At 44.3% G+C, this 22,816-nt stretch overlaps 1 protein-coding gene and 1 long non-coding RNA gene across 14 annotated transcripts in view; one reads left to right on the top strand and one right to left on the bottom strand.

The window, feature by feature from the left end:
• LOC137227846 (uncharacterized) overlaps nucleotides 1-9,286 on the bottom strand; it is a 44,234-nt gene extending 34,948 nt beyond the window's left edge. Inside the window, exons 1-2 of the long non-coding RNA XR_010945028.1 lie at nucleotides 9,166-9,286; nucleotides 5,985-6,105 (exon numbers count right to left, since the gene is read on the bottom strand). This is a non-coding gene — a long non-coding RNA (uncharacterized lncRNA). The remainder of the gene's footprint in view (nucleotides 1-5,984; nucleotides 6,106-9,165) is intronic.
• The window catches only part of NFIB (nuclear factor I B), a 440,917-nt gene that overhangs the window by 196,547 nt on the left and 221,554 nt on the right, over nucleotides 1-22,816 (top strand). For 6 of the 13 annotated variants that reach the window (XM_067744397.1, XM_067744408.1, XM_067744404.1 and 3 more), the window contains exon 2: nucleotides 15,778-16,309. In XM_067744397.1, the coding sequence (XP_067600498.1) occupies nucleotides 15,778-16,309 (532 nt within the window). Of the gene's footprint in view, nucleotides 1-9,634; nucleotides 9,776-15,283; nucleotides 15,396-15,777; nucleotides 16,310-22,816 lie in introns of those variants that run through there. The other 7 variants (XM_067744407.1, XM_067744399.1, XM_067744398.1 and 4 more) reach the window with 4 other exon arrangements.

The following is a 22,816-nucleotide window of genomic DNA, read 5'->3' as shown; positions in this document are numbered from 1 at the left end:
ACATTTAATACTTCAGTTTTAAATCAGAGCTATATAACAACTTGGTTTAAACGTTAAACATTATGTTACCACACTACAGATGCTTAAAATGCAAATGACTGGATTACTTGCAAACTAAGCAAAAAACCTACATATATTTAAGTTTAAAAAATATTAATCAAAACCGCTTTATGAACATGAGCCCGCTACCACATCTCATCTAGAGTGTTTACTTCTTGGGGACCCAGGGGTTGCATATTTCTTTGGGGCTGATTATTTCTTCCACCTACCCCTGAATTATTGACAGTCACATGCATGCCTATAAATGATAACGCTACGCAGTGAGGTACATTTCAGAACTCCTTTTACACCCAAACAAACGTGTCCTGGCGAAGGGGACCGAAAACGTGGCGGCTAGTAGGGAAGAGCACCAATCCCGTGCTCGTTATTATCATTTGGTGATGAGTCTCCCGCGGCTGCTCCGCCCGGCTCAGCTCTCGCGCACGCCCGCGGGGAGGCCCCCGAGCGCGGTAGCACAAAGGCGCGCGGAGCCCGGCAGCCCCGCAGGCAGGCGGCGCCGCACTCCCTCGCCGCGCTCCGGCCCCGCCCGGGCGGCACAAAGAGCTGAGCCGCCACTCGCGAGGGGCCCCCGCGCCGGGCAGCCCGCCACACCCACTCGGGCCCGCTCCCGCCTCCACCGCCTCGGGCGCCCTGATGAATATGCATCGCCGCGCTCCCGCCCCCGGCTCCTCCTTTTGGTTTCCTTCCCGCCGCCAGGCGGAAGCGAAGAGCCGCGCTTCCCGCGCGCCTGGCCGGTCGGGGCGGGGCGGGGCGGGGCGGGGCCGGGCGGGCGGTGGGCCGGAGAAAGAGAAAGCCGGGGAGGCGGCGGTGCCGGCGGCGGAGCGCGGGCGGGGCGCGGAAAGGGTGCGTGGGTGGCCGCGGTCAGGGGTAGCCTCGCCACCGGCCCGGCCGATCCCAGGGCGGGGAAGGGCGAACGCGCGACCCTGCCTCCGCGCCGGCTGCATCTGCCTAGCCCGCTCGGAGCCCGGACGCGGGCGGGGAGGCAGCCCGCAGCCCCAGAGCAGCCCTGCTAAAACAATAAAACCCAGCAAACACACGCGCGCGCGCGCGCGCGCACACACACACACACACACACACACACACACACACCACCCCCACTCTGGACGGCTTTCAAGTCTACCTCGAGAAACAGTCTTCTGCAAGTGAGAGGAAGCAAAACTGGATACCCAGACAGGCTGAGGGGCTGCCTGCTTTTAGACTTGACTTTTGCCGCCTTTTCTTCTTTGGGCCAAGAACTGTGGCATTGCAGAAATAATAATTAAAAACAAAAGTAAGAGACTAACTCCTGGATTGCGCTTTAAAATAAAAACTATTAATAAATACAATAAGCGACACCAAAACAACCCTTGAGAAAGTCCACAAATCTGTACCTCAGATACGTGAAGTCAGCGGCCCAGAGTTCTGTTTACAGACTCAACATCTCTTTTATTTAACGTAATAGAATGCGGTGGTATGTGGCTTTGCAATGACTGGCTTTATTTGCTTGTCTTGTTTGTCCCTTGCATCCCCTTCCATCCCCAGACAGATTTTTTACTGTTTGTACATTGTAAAGAGACTTTACCTAAATGTCATTTCTTCTTTACAAGTTGGGCCATAGTGTTGGATTTTCAGCCTTAATGCTTTTTTTTTTTTTTTAAGCTTTGGCAACTTTAGTGTATATGTCACACTTTTATAGAGACATTGTGAGTCCAAAACAGTGTGAAATGTAGCATTTTTCCTGCTTCAACTCCCTACTCCCCCCCCTTCTCCCCCATGATGGAAAAAATTACTGTACAAATGATACTTTAGTTGTACCTTGTAGCCCATTCTCTCTTTTTGGAGCATTTTTCTTCTCTTTAAGGTGAATATGCACAGATTTGTTACATATGCTCACTTAAAAGTGTCTTTATTTAGCTCTGGTGTACTGGAGTTTTTAAAGTCAATCTTCATTTTAAAGTTTAGTTACCCCTAGCCCCTTGTTCCTGAAGTGGCAGGATAGAATTGTTAGCCCTCCTCCCACTCTCCCCCTCCCTTAAAAAAAAAAAAAAGATTATGATGGATTTCTTCCTGCTCCTGTTAATAATTTTTTTTCCTGCCGTGCTGTTTTTGCTCTAGGATTTTTTCCCTTCTGCCTAACTGTGTGTGTGTGTCTGTCTCCCTTTTTCCTTGTCCTCTCTTCGCCAGTATGTCTGGAACACATTTTAATGCACAATATCCCATCCATTAAGTTGTGGTTGAATGCGGAGTGTGTGAGGACTTGGCAGCTTTCAGGTTGAAGGGGGCGGGGAAGCCAGTTTCGACTTTGACACAAAATGCCGAAGTGGCGTGATTGGAATTATTATTAGTGCTGTGAACATGGCCTTCTTCTCCTGGAGTTAGTAGAACTGCCGTTGAACTTGAGATGGGACAGACAAGATCTCCAACCCGCTCCCCCAACCAAGTACAGTAGCTGGCAGGGAAAAGGCGCCAAAATACACAAGATTAACTCTAACTTTCTTTGACAGGATCCTATAACACCATCCTTTGTAATTTTAACTTTCCAACGGGCGGGAAAAAGTTAACTAGTGAACCCATACTTGAACAGATATTTAAATCAGCCCTAAAATGGAATAAATCCAGAAAGTCATACACACTTGCTTATGTGGTTAGAAAAGAATGCAAATGTAAATAAGCAGGATGAATGTGTGTATCTGACTGGGGAGTTCAAGATTTAATCAAAATGAGAATTAGTGTGACTTTTGAGTATATTTACTGTATGGGGGAGAGCATTGTGAGGCGAAGAAGCTGACCTTTAGGCAGCCTAAGTAAAAACTGCAAAGAGTTGTGAAACACAAAACGTTGTGGTTTCCAGTTTTACATCTGAGGTTTGATGTTTTCATTTAATGGTATGAGAGATGCAGAAAGCTCCAGTGCTGAAAAGTCCCTATTAAATCATATGTGGGCAAAGGTCAATCACTCCAACTCACTGATACACTATACTGCAGATTCCTGCCTAACTGATGGGGAGCACAGGAAAAAGTGCTTGGGCAATAAAAGTATTAGAAGGGTAATTATCGTCCGTGGTTGGGACTGCATTCTTGTGCACTGGCAAAAGGTTTTTACTGGCCCTGATGAATTTTAAAGCTGAGTATTGTTGAAAGCTGTTTTAATAGGAAATTGATTAGCTGAGTGTTTCATACAATAAATGGTGACAGTTTCATTGTTTGATGTCCAAAATAAATTCCTTTTATTCTTTAGTAGACAGAGGCATCCATTTAATTTTAAGATGGTCAGACTGAGCAGCAGTATAATTATTGGTGAATGTAATGTCACGAACATCTGTAACTTTGCTTTCAGAGTTTGTGACATCACACAATTTGACAATATTATTGCTTTGGAATTTATTAACTTACTGTGTATTGTGAAATTTTTTCAGATATATTTCAGAGATAAAGTTTACTTAAATATCAATATATATTTTGTATAGGCCCAACTGTCTTCTATCTTTGTAATTATGCAATTGTTGGCTAAATTTTATTTTGAAAGTTAAAATGCACAGTCCTGTTGTTATGCATTGTTTTGGTTTTGAAACAGAAAGGCAGTTTTCAAGGAAAGAATTAGAGAAAGGGGTGCAGAAAGTTTGAGCTGGTTTGCAACGCACTTTCTACACTTAATGCAGAATGTAAAGACGACTTAGCCATTCTGGATGAAGCTTTCTAAACAGATCTTTAAAACTCATCTGTTTTCATGTCACAGAGGCACATGTAGATGGGTAACAGAAGCCAATTTACATGTAGAAATAAAATGATAGTACAGTTTTACTTTAAAGGTCAGCTATCTTGAAAAAGGACAATAGCTACAACTCTCAAGACTGTATGTGACTCAAAAGAACTCAAAAGAAGACTGTACGTGAAAGTGCCTATAACTTTTCAAGTATTGTGAGTGAAGCAAGGCAATTATTACCATGATTTTCAAAGTTTAAAATAAATCATGCAAAAATTACAGGGCAACTGCTGACATTGTAATCCCAGAAAGCAAATGTCTTCAGAAGTTGGGAATCTCTGTTGATGAACTAGCCTCATTTCTGTACAGAAGTGGAAACCAGCTAATCTTAATGCTGGCCAGTCTGTGTTCAGATTCAGTGGTGGCTTGTTAATGTGCCCGAAATGTAGGCACACTTAGTGGGATGGTATTTTTTTTAAACAGTCGAGTACAGGCATTTCAGCAGCGACATTATTAACAGCGTCATTTTTCTCATTTAGTTTTGTCCTCAGGGGACACCAAACAGCTCCCAGAGGATGGGAAGAAAGTCCACGGTTATTTATTCATTTCAGTGAAAGGCAAAGTGCTGGCAGTGGGGCTTGGGGAAGCTAACCGGTTGTGAATTTTCTAGTACGGAAAAATCACTACCCTAATTTGACAGTAGTAGTTTAAGGGCTGAGAGAGCTGGGCATGATTTTGCAATTCCCATCAAGTGCAGACAATTTCAGTACTTGTTGGTTGTTTATATATGCATTGTTGAGTGGATTTTTGATGTTCTTGCTTGTGGATATAAAATTGTGTTTTACAGGCTACACGTGTATGATTTTTATGGTTCATTTGGAAGAAGAAAAGATCCCTGGGCATGGTGTAGTGGATACTTGCAGTCTTGCAGGCCTGTTTCCTGGGGGTCAGGAGGTCATCTGTCTCTTTTGTATTTAGTTTTAAAATATTGATACTGGCCATGCAGCCAGGGTGTGTGGAATTGTTGAGCCTCCCCTCTAATCACATGCAAGAGCTAAAAAAAAAAAAAAAGTCATCCGCGTGTGTTGAAAATGACAGCTTTGTTAAGCTCCAAGAACCTTTCCTTAAACTGCTCAGGATTCACAACCTGTCACTGAATTTCTTTAGAAGGGAGAAGGTTAAAAGAAAATCAATATTAGAAGACCCTTGAGATGTTAAGCTCCTCTCTGGAGGTCAATGAAAGGCTCCAATTGGGTAATACTGCTTACTTTTTCAAATATACAATTGAGTTTTGAAAAATCCAGTCACCTGAAGCACAGACACTCCAGCACTTCTTGAAATTAATAAACTATCTGTCAGAAAAGAAACTTTTCTCTCTATAAGGTGGCAGGGAATAGGTGGTCTAGGGAGGAGGTCTTTAGGGATTCTGAAATATCAGATTTTCCTGTTGCTGCAGAAGCCTTTTACTTCTTTCTTCCAGCCAGATTTTGGGGTGAATGAAATTGACTTGCTTTAACTCTTTCAGTGAGTGAGAGAGAGAAGAAAACAGGCAGTTTAGGAGAGGTAAGTACCAGTCTAAAAAGTGTTTGGCCCACTTTGATAGTATCAGAAGCTTTTCAGAGATACTTTAAAACCACTCTTAATTACCATGGCACAGAAATGCTGGGTAAAAGGGAAAGTGGCTAAAATACCGTATGTACTTTTTCACTTCCTTCTCTCTGCTCTTCTACCTGGAATTTAAAAGACTGGCATTTCTCAAACCACAGATAGTGAAGGGTCCTGCTGAGAGAAGACAGATGTTCCTTCCACACACCCCAATCCATCAGCTCCTCTTTCCAGAAGCCTCTCTTAGAGTTCATCCTGGGAAGACCTGCAGTGGCCTGGGCATTAGCTGTACAAGAAGTAGTGTTCTGGGGGTGGCGGGGGTGGGGGGGTCAGCCATCCCGCCCATGGCTCCAAGGCCTGAGAGGACAGTCAAAGCCATATCAAATGAGCACCCCATAAGCTACTCCGGATGTCTCTGTTGCCCATTCTTTCCTTCCTTTTAGTTTCCCCCTCCTCACCATTACTCCTTTCTTATTTTCCTTTTCCTCACAAACAGATCCAAACCGCCAACTACCAAGCATCCTCCATGCTCATCCAACTGTGCCCAACCATAAGTGCCCTACAAACAGGGAGCGATTTGAACCCCTCAGTGATAGGCCTGGGAGGCCCCAGACGTCTTCACTTCTCTGGGGTCTTACCTGGGTCTGTCGCTGCTTCTTCACCCCTGGCGCTGCTGCAGCTTTTGTGGCCTCTTCTGTGTAAGAGTTGTCAATTTTTCATTTTTCTTTTTTAAGCTTGTGAGAAACTTTAGGATGCGACCTAGTTTGGGTGGCAAAAGGAAACCGTTTCTGTTGGTAAGGGAAACTAATAAGGGAGGAGGGGTAGCGTTGTCTGCAGACACTTGCCCAGGGCTCAGCACTGGGCCTCTTTTGCTAGGGGACAGCGGCTCGTTCTAGATCTCTGGCTGAACGAAGCGCTCTCTGGGTGCCAGGATTTCACTGGGGGTGGTGTGGTGAGGAGGGAGGGAAGTAGAGAGGGAGGGAGAGAAAGAGAGAGATGGGCGCTTGATTTTTAAAGAGACCTCGAAATAATGGCTTCTGTACGAGTTCAGGCATTCAAAGAGGTGTGTTCAAGGACAGGAGTGCATTCGTGCCAAGGGGAATGTCTTTTATGGTAAATTAACTCCGGTTAAATTGAATATTTGTTCAAAGGGAAACTCCAGTAGTTAAAGCTGGTATTATCAGTAGCGCTTCCCCGCCCCCCTCCCCTCAGACTCTGGTGTGAGGGTGAGAAAAGGGATGCAGCATAATGTGCAATACAAAGTGATGCTTTGGGTTTGTGTTTTTTTTTTTTTTAAATCTAGCATGAGATCGCCTAAAATTTTCTGAGAGAGAAACGAGTATTTATAACGTGGACTGTCACCTCATTTCTTTCATCTATAAAGACGATCAAGTTTATCCTGGCTTTTCAAAAAAGAAGAAATGACCCACACAAAGGAAATTAAGGTTGTCAGAGACCTGACTGGAGGATTTGCCTCCGGGGGGAGCAGGGAGGCCGCTCCCGGTGGTGTGTGCCCTAAAGGGTTAACTCGGGAGAGTTCTCTAAATTTTCCCGACTTTACCTGTCTTCCCAGAACCAACGCTCCCCCCACCTCCACCCCTGGCCTTCTCAACTCCCCTCTTTCGCCAGTGCTTTTTTTCTTTGGGCTCTTGGTTTACGGGGCCTGCAGCTGGTGGACTTGGCAGGCTCGCCTCATTAAGAGTGCTCTTTGAAAACGGACTGTGTTTGAGCATTTCCCTAATGAGGACAGGACGGGGTTAAAAAGTGACCATTTCATGGTTGACTTGAACCTGCCTACTTTTCTTGATGTGTCGTTGTGAAATGCTTGATGTGGATAACTCCCACTTGCTGAAGGAAAAAGTCACTGGTTCCTTCGGGTCCTCGGGGTGGGGTGATAAAGGGGTGGGGGGAGGTGGGCAGGAGCCGGAGAGACAGAGAGAGGAGAAAGTTGAGGGGAAAAATCGAGAGGGGGGAAGCGAGGAAAAGAGGAAAGGGAAATCAGAGCACAGCTGGAGGTGGGGGCGGCCCCGCCCCGGGGCTGGGGCCGTCGAGTCCTCTCCGCGGCCCCCAGCTAGGTAGACGCGGAGCCCCTGGCACTCACTTTTCCTCTCTCCATTGTCTGCACAGCCTTTGCTTCCACCTCTTCCCCACCCACCCCTGGCCGAAAACCGGAATTTGGGGGGCGGGGTGTGAATGTGAGAGTGTGTGTCTGTGTGTGCCAGTGCCCGTGCGCGCGCGCGCGCGCAGAAAGGGTGCAAGGCAAACCGCCGGCCTCCAAATATCCGAAATCAAGTTCATTCACTCGGGGCCCGCGGCTGGCGGCTGGGTGGGGGCGGGGCTTCGCGCGGGAGCTTGGCGGGCGCGGCCGCCTTTGCAGGGCTGGAGCGGCACACGCACCCCGCTCGCGTGCGCGCCCACCCGCCCGCCCGCCCCGCAGCCCCGGGCGCGCCGCGGCCCCACCCTGCTTGCACCCAGGCGGGGCGGGAGCCGTTTTCCGCTGGCGCCCCGGGCCCCGGGGGGGTGGGGATTGGGGGCGAGCCAGAGGGGCTGCAGGAGGAAAAGAGCGGAGCAAGCCGCGGGAGGAGGAGGAATAGGAGGAGGAGGCGCCGGAGGCGGTGGCGGCGGCGGCAGCTCGGCCCGGTCCTCCCGCTCCGAGCGAGGCCACGTGCACCGGGCACCGCCACGGAGGGCGGCAAACCGCGGCGAGGCGCGCCGCTTCTGCGGAGCTGCCCCGGGACGCGGGCCTGCGCAAGGGAGACCCCGGAGGGCCCCGCCCCCATCCGCGCCGGCGCGCCCCAACTACTTGAGACCAAGTTCGCTCAGGCCCCCGCCTCCCCCTCCTCCCTTCAGCCGGCGGGCATTGCGGACCGCGCCCGCCCGGGGTGCGAGAGTCGGCGCCCCAGCCTGGGCCCCGGGGCGGCCTGGGTGTGAGGGAATTTTCCATTCGTTCCTTTCTCCGGCCCAGTCCGGCTCAGTGCTTCTCCCACTCGGAGGTTCCCGCGGTTTAAAGAGTCCGCAGCGAGCACCGAAATACCTCTTCCAGGGCGGGTTTTCGAGGGGTGTGTACGTGGGGGGGGGGGATGCGGGATTTGCCCAAAGGGCGGAAAGAAGATCTATTTAAAATAATAAAAAAAAGTCGTGGTGCTGTTGCAGTGGTATGAGAGCTTTAACAAATGAGAGAGAGAGAGAGAGAGAGAGAGAGAGAGAAGCAAGAGGAGGAGGAGGAGAAAGGTGGGGGGCGGGGGGTGTGGAGAGGCTGGTGCAAAAGGAATGCGCGTTTGCAGGAGGAGGAGTAAAGCGATGATTGTGTAATTAAATAATAAAACAATCCTTAAGTCTGATTTGGAGAGAGCTCGACCGGGGTCCAGAGGGTGGAACCGGTGAATTTTTCAACTTCCAAGTTTTGCAACGAAAGAAAGCGAGAGAGGGAGGGGAAAAAAAGAGCCCAGAGCAGAAAAGAGAGGAGTTTGGAGCCGAGCGGGAGAGCGGGATTTATCGTTTGGGATTTTTCAGGAGCGCGTTCCGATCCCTCTGGGCGGCGGCGGCAGCAGCAGCAGCCTCCTCGCTCGGCCGGGTCAGACGCGGGGCGAGGCGCGCGGGAGGGCAGCCGGGCGTGGAGGAGTCTGCGCGGGCAGCGGCGGCTGCAGCCGGGGACCGCGCACCGCGAGCCTCTTCCGCCCGGGAGACCTGCGCTCGCGCCCCCTCCCTCACCCCGGCCTCTCCCGGCTCCCCCACCCCACCCCGCCCCCACCCCGGCCCTCTCCCGCGCGCGCCCCTCCACCCGCGCGCACTCGCTCACGCTCCCCCTCGCGCACACACATGGTCGGCTCGCGGCAAAGTTTCGCCTGCGGTCGCCACTCCGGGATCCTGCCGCAGTGCTCGGGGCTGTAACCTTGAACTTTCCCAGCGCGGTGACACATTCTCCTCGCTCTCCCTCCCGCCCTCTCTCCTGCGCCCCCCTCCCCGCCTTTTTTAAAAAAGCATTTCACCACCAACCACCACCCCAATCCAACCCACACCGAATCTTCGCGCACCCCCTAGCCCCCAACAAAAACAACAACTGCAAAACAGAAAACAAATCCCCAAACCCAGGCGAAAAGCAGCCAACACCGGCGGCGGCGGCGGCCTCGGCGAGCACGGCCAGCGCGGTCGGACTGCAGGAGGGTTAAAAGTGTAGATTGGATTTCACCCCGGGAAATCTAGCACGCCGAGTGAACTTGAATCTTTGGCTATTTAAGGAGGACTGGGTTTGTTGTGAAGTTGCGGTGATCCAGCGCAGAGCCCCGTCCTGATTGATCGCATCGCGGGGCTCAGATGACTGTAAAATGAATAGATGAAATTCTTGCTTCTCGAAGATTTTCTTGGGCATCTCCGGGAAAGTGCGTTTTAAGGCGAAGTCATGATGTATTCTCCCATCTGTCTCACTCAGGTACATGCCTCGGTCACTTTCTCGAGCTTTCTCTCTAGCCCGAAATGGCTTTGTTTTGTTTTGCTGCTCTCGTCTGCGGACAATTAATGGCTTTAGTTAACCTCCGCACACCCCGGTCCCCCTCAGAAGAAGTGGCCCGGAGTTGCGGCGGGGTTTGCAGGGCGGCGCGGGAGCCGGCGCGCGGCCCCTAGCCCACGGCCACCGCGAGCGCCGAGCCCAGCGCCCTGGGCACGGAGAGCGGGCGCCCGCGCCCTGCCAGGGCGGCTGGGCCGGGCGAGGCCGCAGGGGATGGGCAGGGCCCGGGCCCGCAAGCGCTAGCCCGCGCGCGGCCCCACTAGTGCCCGCTGTACCCCTGCCCAGGGTGCCCGCCGCCTCGCTTGCGCGCCGAGGCGGACTCCGGCTTTAGAGGAGCTTTAGGGGAGGACAGAGCCCTTATAAACAACCGGTGAACTTAGGCGAGGGGACTCCAGTAGGAGTCCTTGTGGGCGCCTCTGGACTCCGCTGCAGGCAGTGGGCGGGAGACGAAGCGACTCGGAGGTTGTGGTCCGGGGACCCATTCCTTTGCTTAATTTGGGGATCTGAAACTCAGGTCCATCGCGATCCGCACTTTGAGGCGTCCAGTGACCACGCCACAAAGGCGGTCTGTACGTGGACTCGAGTTAGTTGGTCGTGGTGAAAGTTAAGGACTTTTAAAACATGTTCATTTTGTGGAGACCTGTTCATTTGACGATATTTGGGCGTAGGACAGAAAGAAATGCTGGAAAGTAAGGTCATTTAAAATTTTTTCACTCTGAAAATTGTCCTAAGACTTTAGGAACAGTGTTGTGAAATAAAATAGTGGCTTTATACTTTTGCAGGAACACAACTTATATAGTTTAAACCAGTCGGTCAAATGGAAAAGTGACGAGACCAAACAGACTTACCTGGGGGCATCTTTCATCGCTGCCCAGCTAACTAACCAACTGACGAGCTGACTAAATATCTTAGCCCAGAGTTGTTACTTGAAGCAGTATTTTAAACCTCTAAAGGTATGGGGCAGTTGACTTCAGCTTTTAGGAGGATATGTCACGATTAGTAATTGAGAACCATTTTCTTTGACGTTGGCTTAAAAACTAAACAGTTGAAGAAGTGTCGCCTAGTCTAAGGTGTGTTACAATTTTTTAAAAATCCAGTATCATGATGATGCATTTTTTCTGATGAACAAATGATTAAGGTTTCAATTGTATGACAATTAGAAGCCATTGTGATTCAAAAGGACTGAGGCATTCATAAATTGTGAATGAAGATGAAAACAATGATAAGGCTTATTCAGTGATTGGATACAGTCCTGTAGCTTTTTGGCTGACACATTTTTTATTGTTTATATTTTGTTTGGCATCGGAGTATGATTAACTTAGATATGGCTATTTTCAGCAAGTAAACGTGCACTTTAATTTAACAAAACTGGAAAAATGAATTGCTGAGCTATTTGTATTTTTAAGGCTGTGAATAATGGCCAATAAATATGATGATGAAACTGTTTCAGGTATAACGAATTGCCTTCAGCTGCAAAAGTTACCTTTCATATTACCCATCAGCAGGATTTTTTTCCCTCTTTCTGGTAAACCACATCCATTTGACATTATTTTTACGTTATTGAAGCATAGTTCAAATAAAACAAATTAAGGTTTTCACTTGCAAAGTGCTGTACCACTTACTCTCATGTGAAGGATTGCTTTTCTATATTAGTTCATATTTCCAGCATCGGCTTTTCAGAAACATTGCTAGCGATTACATTGCATTTTCGGTTTCCTCTAAATATGTATTGAAAAGTCACTAGCTTTATCTAAATTTGTGTAAGTTAAAAATAATATTGTAGCATCGTGACATATGGAATATTACAAGCATATACAGCATAGTCATTCAGCTATCACATTAGTATTCAAGGGTGCATGCTTACCAACACTAATTCATGATGACTGATATTCTCTACTGTTTTAATAATGTAAATCTAAGTTGACATATTGAAACTGTTTTGGGGATTTAAGGTCTAGACTAGAGAAGAAATTTTAGCTTTAGAATTCTCACTTTAATATCTGTGTGACTTTATAGGTAGTGTAAGGTGTTGCAAAAGTAACATTAACGGTGTTACTTTGATATCAGACCAGTAGTTTAGTTTTGTCAGCAAAACATTTTTTAGGGTATGTAAATACAAAATAGAGAAACATTCTTAATTGATTGGAAACTTTACTAAGTGTTTCAGTTATCACAAAAGGATATCTAGGTTTTAGAAAGAATTTTCAGAAGGAGCTACAGTTAAAGTTGATATTTATCAAAGTGTTACTCAAAAGTATCAGTACCTGGATATAAATCTGTATTTATGTATCAGTATAAATCAGATGTTTAAAGAAAATTAAGAACCATCATGATATGATTTTGTATTTGCTTTTTCTAAAAATAATGTAAATCCTTAATAGTATAACTTTCACTTGGAATGATTGCATTGAATTTTTTTCTTCTTTCGCTGTTTCTCAAGTTCTTAAGGTACATTTAAAAAAATGGTTTACTGTTATATAGCAGTGGTCCAAGAACATCTAGTATTTATTCTTCTGCCTCTATATTGGTCTAATTTTCCATCCCTTTCATGGAGACCGCTGTTTCTGTGAAGAAAAAGAAATATTTCCAGTAGAATTAGGACTGTTTACTTTTATATTTGAAATTTGTAACGAGGCTATTTATTTTATCAATTTAGTTCAACTAAAGGAAGTTTAAAAAGAGAAAAAATTGGCATTACTGAATGCCAATGTGTTTTAATAAAAATTCTGAGAGAGCAAGGTGGCATATTACCTTAGCATACAGCCATTAGATCTTAGATCATTTACATGCTTTGCTTTCTTAAAAAATAATTTTCATAGTTGTTTAAAGTATTATTGTGATAATCTATTAATTAGGACATCTGAATACCTTAATCACATTTTTTTTGATGAAGACAAATTACTATGCTCCACATTCATATCATTCAAAATCACTAAAAATATATTGTAACAGCATTAGAAAACAGTCATACTTGAGAGATGATATTTTAGTCATGGTAACACGGAAATATATGTGACTTGCTGAAAATCTCTACTTATCACTTTTTTGAGGATATGTCTCCATGTCAGAAGTAAGTGTTTTGCTTGAAAGGAATTCACATAATAGTAAAGCCCTGAAAGATATTTATAAGGCAACTGTGGACTGAGAAAGTTTGCTACTTCTATTTATCAATAGGAAAAAAGTATGTTTTAAAACATTACTTGGCAGCATTGGCAACAAACTCAAGGCAACCTTAAAAAACATTGTTTTGTGTGCATTTGCTAAGAAATTCCAAATTCAGCCCTCACATTTGCATTTTGATTGTTTAACTAAGTTATTAAAATTTTGAGATCTGTTACATGATAGATGATTGGAAGCTCAAACAAATTTAATCAAAGTATGTTTGATGTCTTTATAGGAAAATGAAATGTTACTGAACATAGTACTTAAGGATAAAAGTACTTAGAAGTTAACACATTGCTTAATATCTGTTAAAATAATATCGTATTTTTAAAAGTATGGCAAGGGTAAAGTGAGTGAGGCAAAGCTCCTCCCGCCCCCATGTACTCTTTACATCTCAAGTTTTTAGTTCATGAGTATATATGTATGTTTTTTGATCATATCAATAAATCATAGTTAAAGTCAGAATATAGGAAGTGAGTTCCCAAAGCATGTTTGAGTCCACATCTCCTTGAGCAGGGTTTCCTTTTGCATCTATTTCTAAGGGGGATAAACAAAGTTTTTGTAGTTACAGTGAATGCTGAAAGCATGGCATCAGAAAGTATATGGAGATAGGGAGGTCTTATCATGGGCTGTGGTTGCTGTGAGCAGGGCTGCCTTCCCACACAAAGAACAGATTGTGGTTTAACTCTTTCCATGGCCTAGTTTAATGTGCTCGCATAGTAACTGAATTGTTCAAATCTCTGCTGGAAACTACTGATCGGTTTAATGATTTCCTCTATGGCATTTGGTTATGCCTCATGCTGTGATGTAATCATCTACATTCTGTATTGTTATAAAATTTTGATTTAGGTTTATTCTGCTCTAGAAACATTTTACAGCAATATGTTAAAACACTTGAAAACTGCATTATTGATTGGATGGGATGTACACCTCTTCCGGATCTGAACTGCAGACTGCGAACATGCTGCAGTCTTTAGTGTTGAAACTTTGAATCTGATCTTAAAAATGAGTTCATAACTCTATGGGAGTTTGGGGGTGTCTTCTTTGTTAGAGTGTCATTTGTGATACTTTCATCATTTTTACCTGATGGAATTCATCAGTCTGCTGATTAAACAGAATTTATTCCACATAGTTCAGGGTGACCAGCCCTAAGATGTCAATGTTAACTTGGGATATAAACAGTTAGAGAAAGTTATTTTGTGGTTGAGGTGACAATACAGTGACCAGAAAAGTGGCCGCAGTGGAAGTTCTCATTTGTTTCAGATCTGGCCTTATTGCCTGCATACAGTGTGCACGACTGGATGTTAAGCTCTTTCTCGGAACAGTAAGAGGCCTGAGCTTAGGAGACAGGTTTTACCTATGGCAGGAAGTAATGAAATACTGACTGCTTTGGGAAGTAACTTGAAATAACTGGAGGTGCAAATTGTCTGCCACTCGTCGCCGCCTCCCTCCCTTATAAAAGGCGTACATGAAACAGGCAGGAAAAACGCAGGAGCCTAAGGTAAACCACTTAATTCACAAGACGGGATCTCTCCACGTGCAGATTCACAAGTCCATGCATACGGGCACCCACAGCCCTGTCCAAGAATTCAGAGGCGTAGCAGATGAATTGTATTGATTCCACAAAAGCAGGGAGTGACCAGCGGTGCACTCCTGGTGTCACCCTGCCACTGCATGCAGAGACACAAAGAATGTAAAGTTGGTGCCAAGTTGCCATTTTTCATTGTTCACCTCAGATTGATTTTTAAGGGGTTTAGAATAATTGCCACACTCATGTGATCGGTTAACAAATTAACTGACTCTGTGGGGCTTCAGACTCTATAGGAAAGCTGCCGGAAGAACATCCGAGTCAATTTTGTTTCAACTTTAGAAACTTTTATTTAAAAATGCAAAAGCGTGTCTGTGGGTCTGTTAGAGAGTAGCAGCGCGCGTGTGCGCGCGCATGTGTGTGTGTGTGTGTGTGTGTGTGTGTGTGTGTTGGGGGCCAGCGTTGCTGGTAGAGGGAGGGAATGCGCTGCTCAAAGTATGGAAACCTTCTGTTCAGGACACTGATACGACAAGCTGTGTCCTTTGCCCACTTTCCCTCACTGTATACCAGTTTCTCTAGTTACCACTCTTGGAATGGTGCTGTTTCAGTGTTGGAATGTTGGACGTTTGATAAGAAAATGGATCAAGTTTAATGGCGCATGCTCTTTGTGCCACCAGCAGCCTCTTGCTGAGAGCATGCTCCAAAAGCGGGAACTGTGTGGCATTACACTGAGCATCTATATGCTTTGTGTTTCTGTGCCACAGAGAAGAGAAATGAACTGTGGCATCGCTCCTGCCTTCTGAACAGCTCTGCTCCGATTAAAAAAAAAAATCTCACTGTGTTCTTTGTAAAATGGTACTGCTTAGTGTTAGTTGGTCAATCAAATATTTAAATATTGAATTAGGTGCCAAGCATCTTGGTCGCTTACGTTTTAAAGAATGTAGGATACATGGTGGGAATGAGGGGGATGGGGCCAGAGTGGAAATACAAATATAAACCTTATTTTCTTTTTTAGGAGGGAGAATCAACCTGTGAGTTTTGGTGGAAAGGGGGCAGCTTGGCATACTTTATTTTCTTCTGGTCCTGCTATTTTGATAATTTTAAATAAGAAAAGAATGTTATTTTTGTGCATAACTCTTGGTACCGAATTGGGAAGGGGTTGTGGTCTGATGTTTTGGAGCCTTTAAAAAACTAAACTGACTGTGTATGTCTTCTTTTTCCTCCTCATCTTCCACAGGATGAATTTCACCCATTCATCGAGGCACTACTTCCACACGTCCGTGCAATTGCCTATACTTGGTTCAACCTGCAGGCTCGGAAACGCAAATACTTTAAAAAGCACGAGAAGCGAATGTCAAAGGATGAAGAAAGAGCAGTCAAAGATGAGCTTCTCAGCGAAAAGCCTGAAATCAAACAGAAGTGGGCATCCAGGCTCCTGGCCAAACTGCGCAAAGATATCCGCCAGGAGTACCGAGAGGACTTTGTGCTCACCGTGACTGGCAAGAAGCACCCGTGCTGTGTCTTATCCAATCCCGACCAGAAGGGTAAGATTAGGAGAATCGACTGCCTGCGACAGGCAGACAAAGTCTGGCGTCTGGATCTAGTCATGGTGATCCTGTTCAAAGGCATCCCCTTGGAAAGTACCGATGGAGAGCGGCTCATGAAATCCCCACATTGCACAAACCCAGCACTTTGTGTCCAGCCACATCATATCACAGTATCAGTTAAGGAGCTTGATTTGTTTTTGGCATACTACGTGCAGGAGCAAGGTAGGAGCAGATTGTTCTTTCTTCTAGCCCGGCACACACTGCCCGCAAACCCCACACAAGGAACGCCTGGCTTGGGTTAGATGGTCCTGGAGGCGCCTAGGTCTCGTTCACCTGCTCTGGGGAGAGTGGCATGCCCTCCTCCACTTGCTTGTCCACTGCCATGCGCAAGCTATGGAAATAGACATGGAGCTTTCCTACCTGGATAGGCATGGATATTTAAAGACCACAAAGAGATGTGTTTTCAAGTGTCTTTGAAATAATACACTTTTTCAAAGACACAGAATAGTCCGAAGTGTTTATTACACTTCATTTTTTGTCCTCGGCTACATTCTTTACATCTAGTCATCTTTTCCCAGTTTGAAAATGTAACTTGATTTATGAATAGTCAAACCGTTCTTTAACACTCTTTGTATTAACCTCCTAACTAACGAGGTAGATCAACTTTTTTCACGGATCTAGTGCTACTGCCTTGAAAAAATAGAATTAACATTTCCTATTACAGAATGCTTAAGATAGCCAGTATCAGAAAGTATACCTTACGTAGACCTAGATTTATTTAATTTAAATATTTCTATCAACACCTACTTTTGATTGTGTAATATTCGCTGTAGATTAAAGGGATCATAGTTCTTATCTAAATAATTTATGTTATAATATTTTCCCAGAGTGACTTGGGAACACTTAATATTGTTCGTTTACTTGAGTGTAAATTCATAAAACTTACCGAGGAGGGAAGTCGCAGCTCTCCTTACAGAACAAAAACAGAAAGTAGACTGGTTACACTGGATTAAAATAAATCTCAAAAAGAATGCAGAAACCGCATACCGTACCTATTTTAAAAAATCCTTGATAAAGAGAGTGGTGTAAGTGTTGCCTGAATGATTCAAAAATAGGTGATATATTTTGCTGAGTGTTTTCTGGGTTCATGAAACATGTTTATTATTTTTATTTTTCTTAATATATTTTCTTTAAGGAGGTTTAAAGAAATGCTTCAAATAAATGTATCGGTATATAGATGTCCTTGTGTTAGCACAGTCCATAGGAAAACATTTTAAAAAACAACCTACCAAAAGTGGACTGTAGTTTAATGTGCCATAGGTGGTGGGTCATTTTCTAACTTGGCCTGGTGGTAGGGAAAGTGGCCTGCAGATAGCCAGGTGGCAGACGGTTATCTGATATGTGTTATATAAGTGTGGGATTTAGTAAATGGTATGAACTTCATCATCATCCCAAAATATAAAATATCAGAATTACTCTTTTGACTCAGAAATCTAGGTACTTACTATGTGCTTTTTGTCTTTGTATTTCCTTGGTATAGTTTTAGAGATATGCTTACAAGTCATTTAAAAATTTCTAGTTTGATTTTAAATAATGGTGCTTGATATCATACATTTGGAAATATTGTTTTTTTTTAATGAAAGATTGCATTTACTGTTTCTATACACTGAAAAATTTAAGTCCAAGTAATGACGGTTTGGGGAAAAAAATTTTTTTTTTCCCTGTGTGTCCCCAAATAAAAGCACGTTAACACATGACACTTAATTTGATTGACAGCTGTCTAGGAGGTGACATTTTAAGGTGGGCTGTATATATGTGTTGGATTGACTGTCAGTGTGTTGTAACTCTGTCGTGAAAGTCAAGGCTGGAAGTAAAGTTTTAGAAAGTGGGTCATGTAACTTTTTAGTGCAGGGAGGGAAGGTTTGCAAGCACTTCACTGCTGCTTGCCTTTTAAATTGCTTGAAGGCTAGTCCTTGAGGTGTGCACGCATGTACATTCACTCCTGGGGCAGGCAGCCAACTCTCTTGGTTGATGAACTGACAATAAAGAACATATCCTTTGGATTTGTGAAGATAGATTGAAGAAAGAAAAATGCATAAATGCCTTCTGCATTGCACCATCGGTCATGATAGTCATAAAGTTGTAAGCAACTCTTGCAGACCACATTTTCAGATAAAACATTGATTTTGTTGTTGTTTTTAGTCTCTCTTTTAAAAACCTTTTATTATTTTACACTGCGCACCTAATTTATATCTTCTGCTACCTGTGAGTGCACCATATCTTCTTAACATCTGTTGGCTGTTTCTTTGAAAAAGTCACATCAGGATGCTTTTGTGTTTTCCTTTTTTCAAAATTTATATCTTTTTCCTTTGGTCAAATGTAGGTTAATTATGTCATTTTGCAGTGCATTTGATTAAAGAAAGAATTTTAAAATATAAGTCTGTAGTCAGTCAGAGGGCTGCATTATCTCCCATCGTGACTTTTTATTTCTCCTCTAAGTGCATGAAAACCCACTTAAGTATGTTTTATCAATCAGGTGAAAAAGTATAAAGAAAAACATGAAAGAAAAATCAGAAAAGAAAAATGTAATGTTTGCAACAGAATGAGCAACAGAATTACCTTTCCCCCCTTTTTTCTTTCTCTCCCCACTTCTAAACGACTGGGAGGAAAACATGAGAAAGAACAGAGAGAATGCCAAAGATGGTTGCCACTGGCACCAGGATTGGCATCAGACCCTCTTTGTTTAGCTCAGGATGCCTGTGATTTGTTAGTTGGCATCCGCATTGCAGTGTGGAGTGATGTTACAATATATTGACAATTTCCAGATCTAGAAATGTCAATAGTCCTCTTGGTTATTTATACAAGATCACAAACTGCATCTCTTCTGGAGGATGACATAAAGACCAACAAATAATAAAGTTCATTGTTGACCAACTTCCTATGCTTTTTCCCTCTTTCTCTTTTGGTTCAACCCACACTTTTTTTTTTTTTTCTTTCATGCCCAGCAGCCTCAGCCTCATCTTTTTTTGAAATGTGGAAAGAGTTACTAGAGCTTTGACACAAGCTCTAGTGCTACATCTGCATCTGATACAGTTTTGGGGAGAATGTATGCATTTTGAAATCAGTTTTGATATGTAGTTCATTAGACTTGTGCATCCCATGGCCACAAGGCAGAATTTCCTTTAAAGCTAAATAAATCTCTTTGTTATTCAGCCTCTTCTGTGCCTAGAGTCTGGTTGACCACAATTTAGTCCATTTTTGTATTGCTCCATGTTTAGGAAAGGGTCATGTTCAATATAGTCATTTATAAAATGATACCACCCCCCACTTTACCTAAAATATACACATCATGTGGGAGTCCCTGCGTTTAAATCCATAAAATCATTTGACGGTATTGATTCAGAGGGCTGCGCTTCGGCTGTTTCGTTGCTACAAGAACCGCCATTTTGTTTGTGAAGTGCCAGGCGAGGGGGAAAAAAAAGGCAGACACTGTGCTGGATGCCAATAATGGTTGCCAGTGGCACCGAGGTTGGCATCAGACCCTCTTTGTCTAGTTGCTGAATGCCTTTGATTCGTTGGTTGGCATCCGCATTGCAGTGGGCACACTGAAAAGTTTTTGACAATCCCTGAATGAGAGCTGCTTGCTTGTTTGCTGCAGCAAACCTTAGCTGATAGAAAACCCTTCCTTTTATCTATTTTTTTTTTTTAGGTTTCTTTTTTTTTTTTTTCAAAGATGGTGACAGATTAAAGGAAAAAACAGCTCTGAAGTGGCCTCCATTTTCCCCAAGATATTAAAGATGTCCAGGGATTCTTGGGCAGGTGGTACCTATTCCCCATATTGTCTTTGTTACTGCCTTCTTGAAAGCAAAGCAAAACAAAACAAAACAAAAACCAGGCAAGCCTCGCGCAGCACACCTTCCCGGGACAGAAGTACGCTGTAGGATGCTGGGTGTGCTCTGGGAAGGGTATGGAGGGCTAGCTGGCTGCAGTGACATGGAATGCACTTGCCAGGACTGACTGTGGCTTTCAGTCACATCACTGCGTATTTCTTAGGCAATTTTTAGTTCCTTCAGTTTCCACACTTCCAAATTTTACAGTAACCCACTGAGAGGACCTTTCTATTTTTTTTCTAGTTAGTAATGTGTAACAGGGTAAACGTTAAAAAAAAAAGAAATGAGAAAACCTTCATGAGGAAACCTAACGTCAGGAAGACCAACCAAAAGGCTGAAATCATTTTGGTTGAAGTTTCCTAGATGGTCTGCATTCATATTGCTTTCTGGTTAACCACCATTATCTCGTTAATTAATAAGAAGGATTAGCAGTGCTACCCAAAAGGCTACACAGAAGGAAGTCTGGCCTGTGGAGGCGTTGAGTGGCCACACTGTGTCCTGTCTGAAGAGTGGCGTGGGGTAGGGGGCTGGGCTTTCTCTGAGGCAGGAAAGGGTTTTGAAGAAAGAGATGGGTCACAACACACTAAGATGTTTCAGGATCTCAAGAGAGAGTAACTGTTGTCATGTATTTAACAGATTCGAGTTTCAACTCAGCCTGACTGATTTTTGGACTGTGTTTTGCACTCTTATTAAACATGTTTTGGAGTGCTAAAGAGGCCTGGAACCTCGTGGCTCTCACGAGAGAGGAGTTTCCCTTTTAGCCTTGTGGAATCCTTAAAATCGTGGATGGTAACTTCTGTTGTTTTATTGGTAACTGATATGATGATCAAAGTGCATTTCAACATTGTGAAAAACGTGACTTGTTTACAGGGGAAGTTGTAATCATTATTATTGTTTTTGAAATAGAATCCTTCCTGGTTGTCACATCTCATTAGGGAGGAAGCAAATGGGAAGAATTGTTTTCCTCCCTCAGTTACTGACTTTTAGAATCCTTTTGGGTAACAATTATTTTTTTTTTAATGAAAAGCTTAAGTAGATCATTGTTTGCAAGTTGACAGCATATTTTAACCTTTTAATAAATTTCACTTCATTTGCAGATTCCCATTATGGGGAAAAGGAAGCTTTCATAATCTGTTAAAACGGATTGGTGGGCTTACATTGTGAAATGCTCAGAAAGCATGACAGTTGTATGCATGTTTGATTTAGGGGAACACTGTTAAGTTTTCCCATCTAGCGTCCTGTCCTTGACTGAACTTATGAACTCTAGTGCACACTTGTTTGCATTCTGGCTCTCGCACAATTCAGCAGATAAAGAAGGGCTCTTACTGGCCTGTCTTGCTCCTAGGCTTAATGAGACCTTTGTGGGAACATATATTGTAATATGAGATACGTAGCAATTTTCTCACTGATAAGAAGAAAACACAGGCCAGAAGTTTGCCCTCTCTGCCATGATGTTCCTGCCCTGATAGCTTTGCTGGACAATTCAAGAGTTAAACTCGGAGGCCCCAGTTGCCAGCTGGGAAAGCTTGGCATCTGTGTTCTGATATGGCAAACCAAGCTCTTGAATTGCTCTTAATATGATCTCACTTTTCAAAAGGGAAGGAGAGAGAAGGAGAGAGGGAGAGAGAGGTATATCATTTGTTATATCAATTATGATTTTCAAATATTTAAAAAGTATGTAATGATCCACTTTTTGGAGGCAGCAAAGGTTGGTAAAATGTCCTGCTGACAGCATTGGGTGTCACTCTCTGCATGATACCCTCTCGCCGTATATGCTGCACTATACATTTTGTAATGAAAAATATTCATCTAGATTACACGTTTGGATTTGCAAATTTAGTGCACTATGCCTCTTGTGTGGGAAAATAACTCCATATGCAAAAGGACCAAAATGATGTTCATTATTCAGGAATCAAGGTAATTTGGGGGAACAGTGCAATGACAGGAGATGATGCTTAGGTCTCCCAAGGGGTGCTCCCTGACAGATACAGGGTGTGTGCCTGCAGACTCAGCTGGGCAGGAGCCATTGAGGAGGCCTGTTGCCACTGCTTTAATTCTTTAAAGTTTCTGTGTTCTAAAGTGGTAACCTAAGAGGTATATCCACACATAGCTGTACTATAGATTTCGTAGGATTTTTTATTTACTTACTTGTTTTTCCCTAAATTTGGAATTTACAAGGAAACTGCCAAAAGGAAGTTAAAGTTTTAATCCTCCATTAACTTTTTTTTAAAATTAATTTATTTATTTAATTTTGGCTGTGTTGGGTCTTCAAAGCCGCACGCGGGCTTTCTCTAGTTGCGGCCAGCGGGGGCTACTCTTCATTGTGGCGTGTGGGCTTCTCATTGTGGCGGCTTCTCTTGTTGCAGACCATGGGCTCTAGGCGTGCGGGCTTGCTTCAGTAGTTGTGGCTCGCGGGCTCTAGAGCACAGGCTCAGTAGTTGTGGCGCACGGGCTTAGTTGCTCCACGGCATGTGGGATCTTCCCGGACCAAGGCTCGAACTCGTGTCCCCTGCATTGGCAGGCGGATTCTTAACCACTGTGCCACCAGGGAAGCCCCCTCCGTTAACTTTTTACTCTTAAGTTTGGCACTATAATTTGGAACAACAATCCAACATATCTGATGAGTAAAGTCTGTCTCATAAACTTTCATTCTGCTTAACTGAACTGAGAAACTAGACCAGTGGGCTTAAAAAAACTGTTTTGTGACACTTTTACCCCTGCCATCCCTGCCAACCAGTTGGAATTTCAGCACCTGGAGAGGGAGGGACCCAGTGGGAGGCTGCGCCAGAATTCTCTGGAATTCATAAAAGTTGAGATAAATAGGTTTTCACGTCTGTCA

This window comes from Pseudorca crassidens, chromosome 7 (genome assembly GCF_039906515.1).
Source record: "Pseudorca crassidens isolate mPseCra1 chromosome 7, mPseCra1.hap1, whole genome shotgun sequence".
Classification (NCBI taxonomy): domain Eukaryota; kingdom Metazoa; phylum Chordata; class Mammalia; order Artiodactyla; family Delphinidae; genus Pseudorca; species Pseudorca crassidens.
Note: the sequence above shows the minus strand (reverse complement) of the source record. Positions and strands in the feature narration are given on the sequence as shown.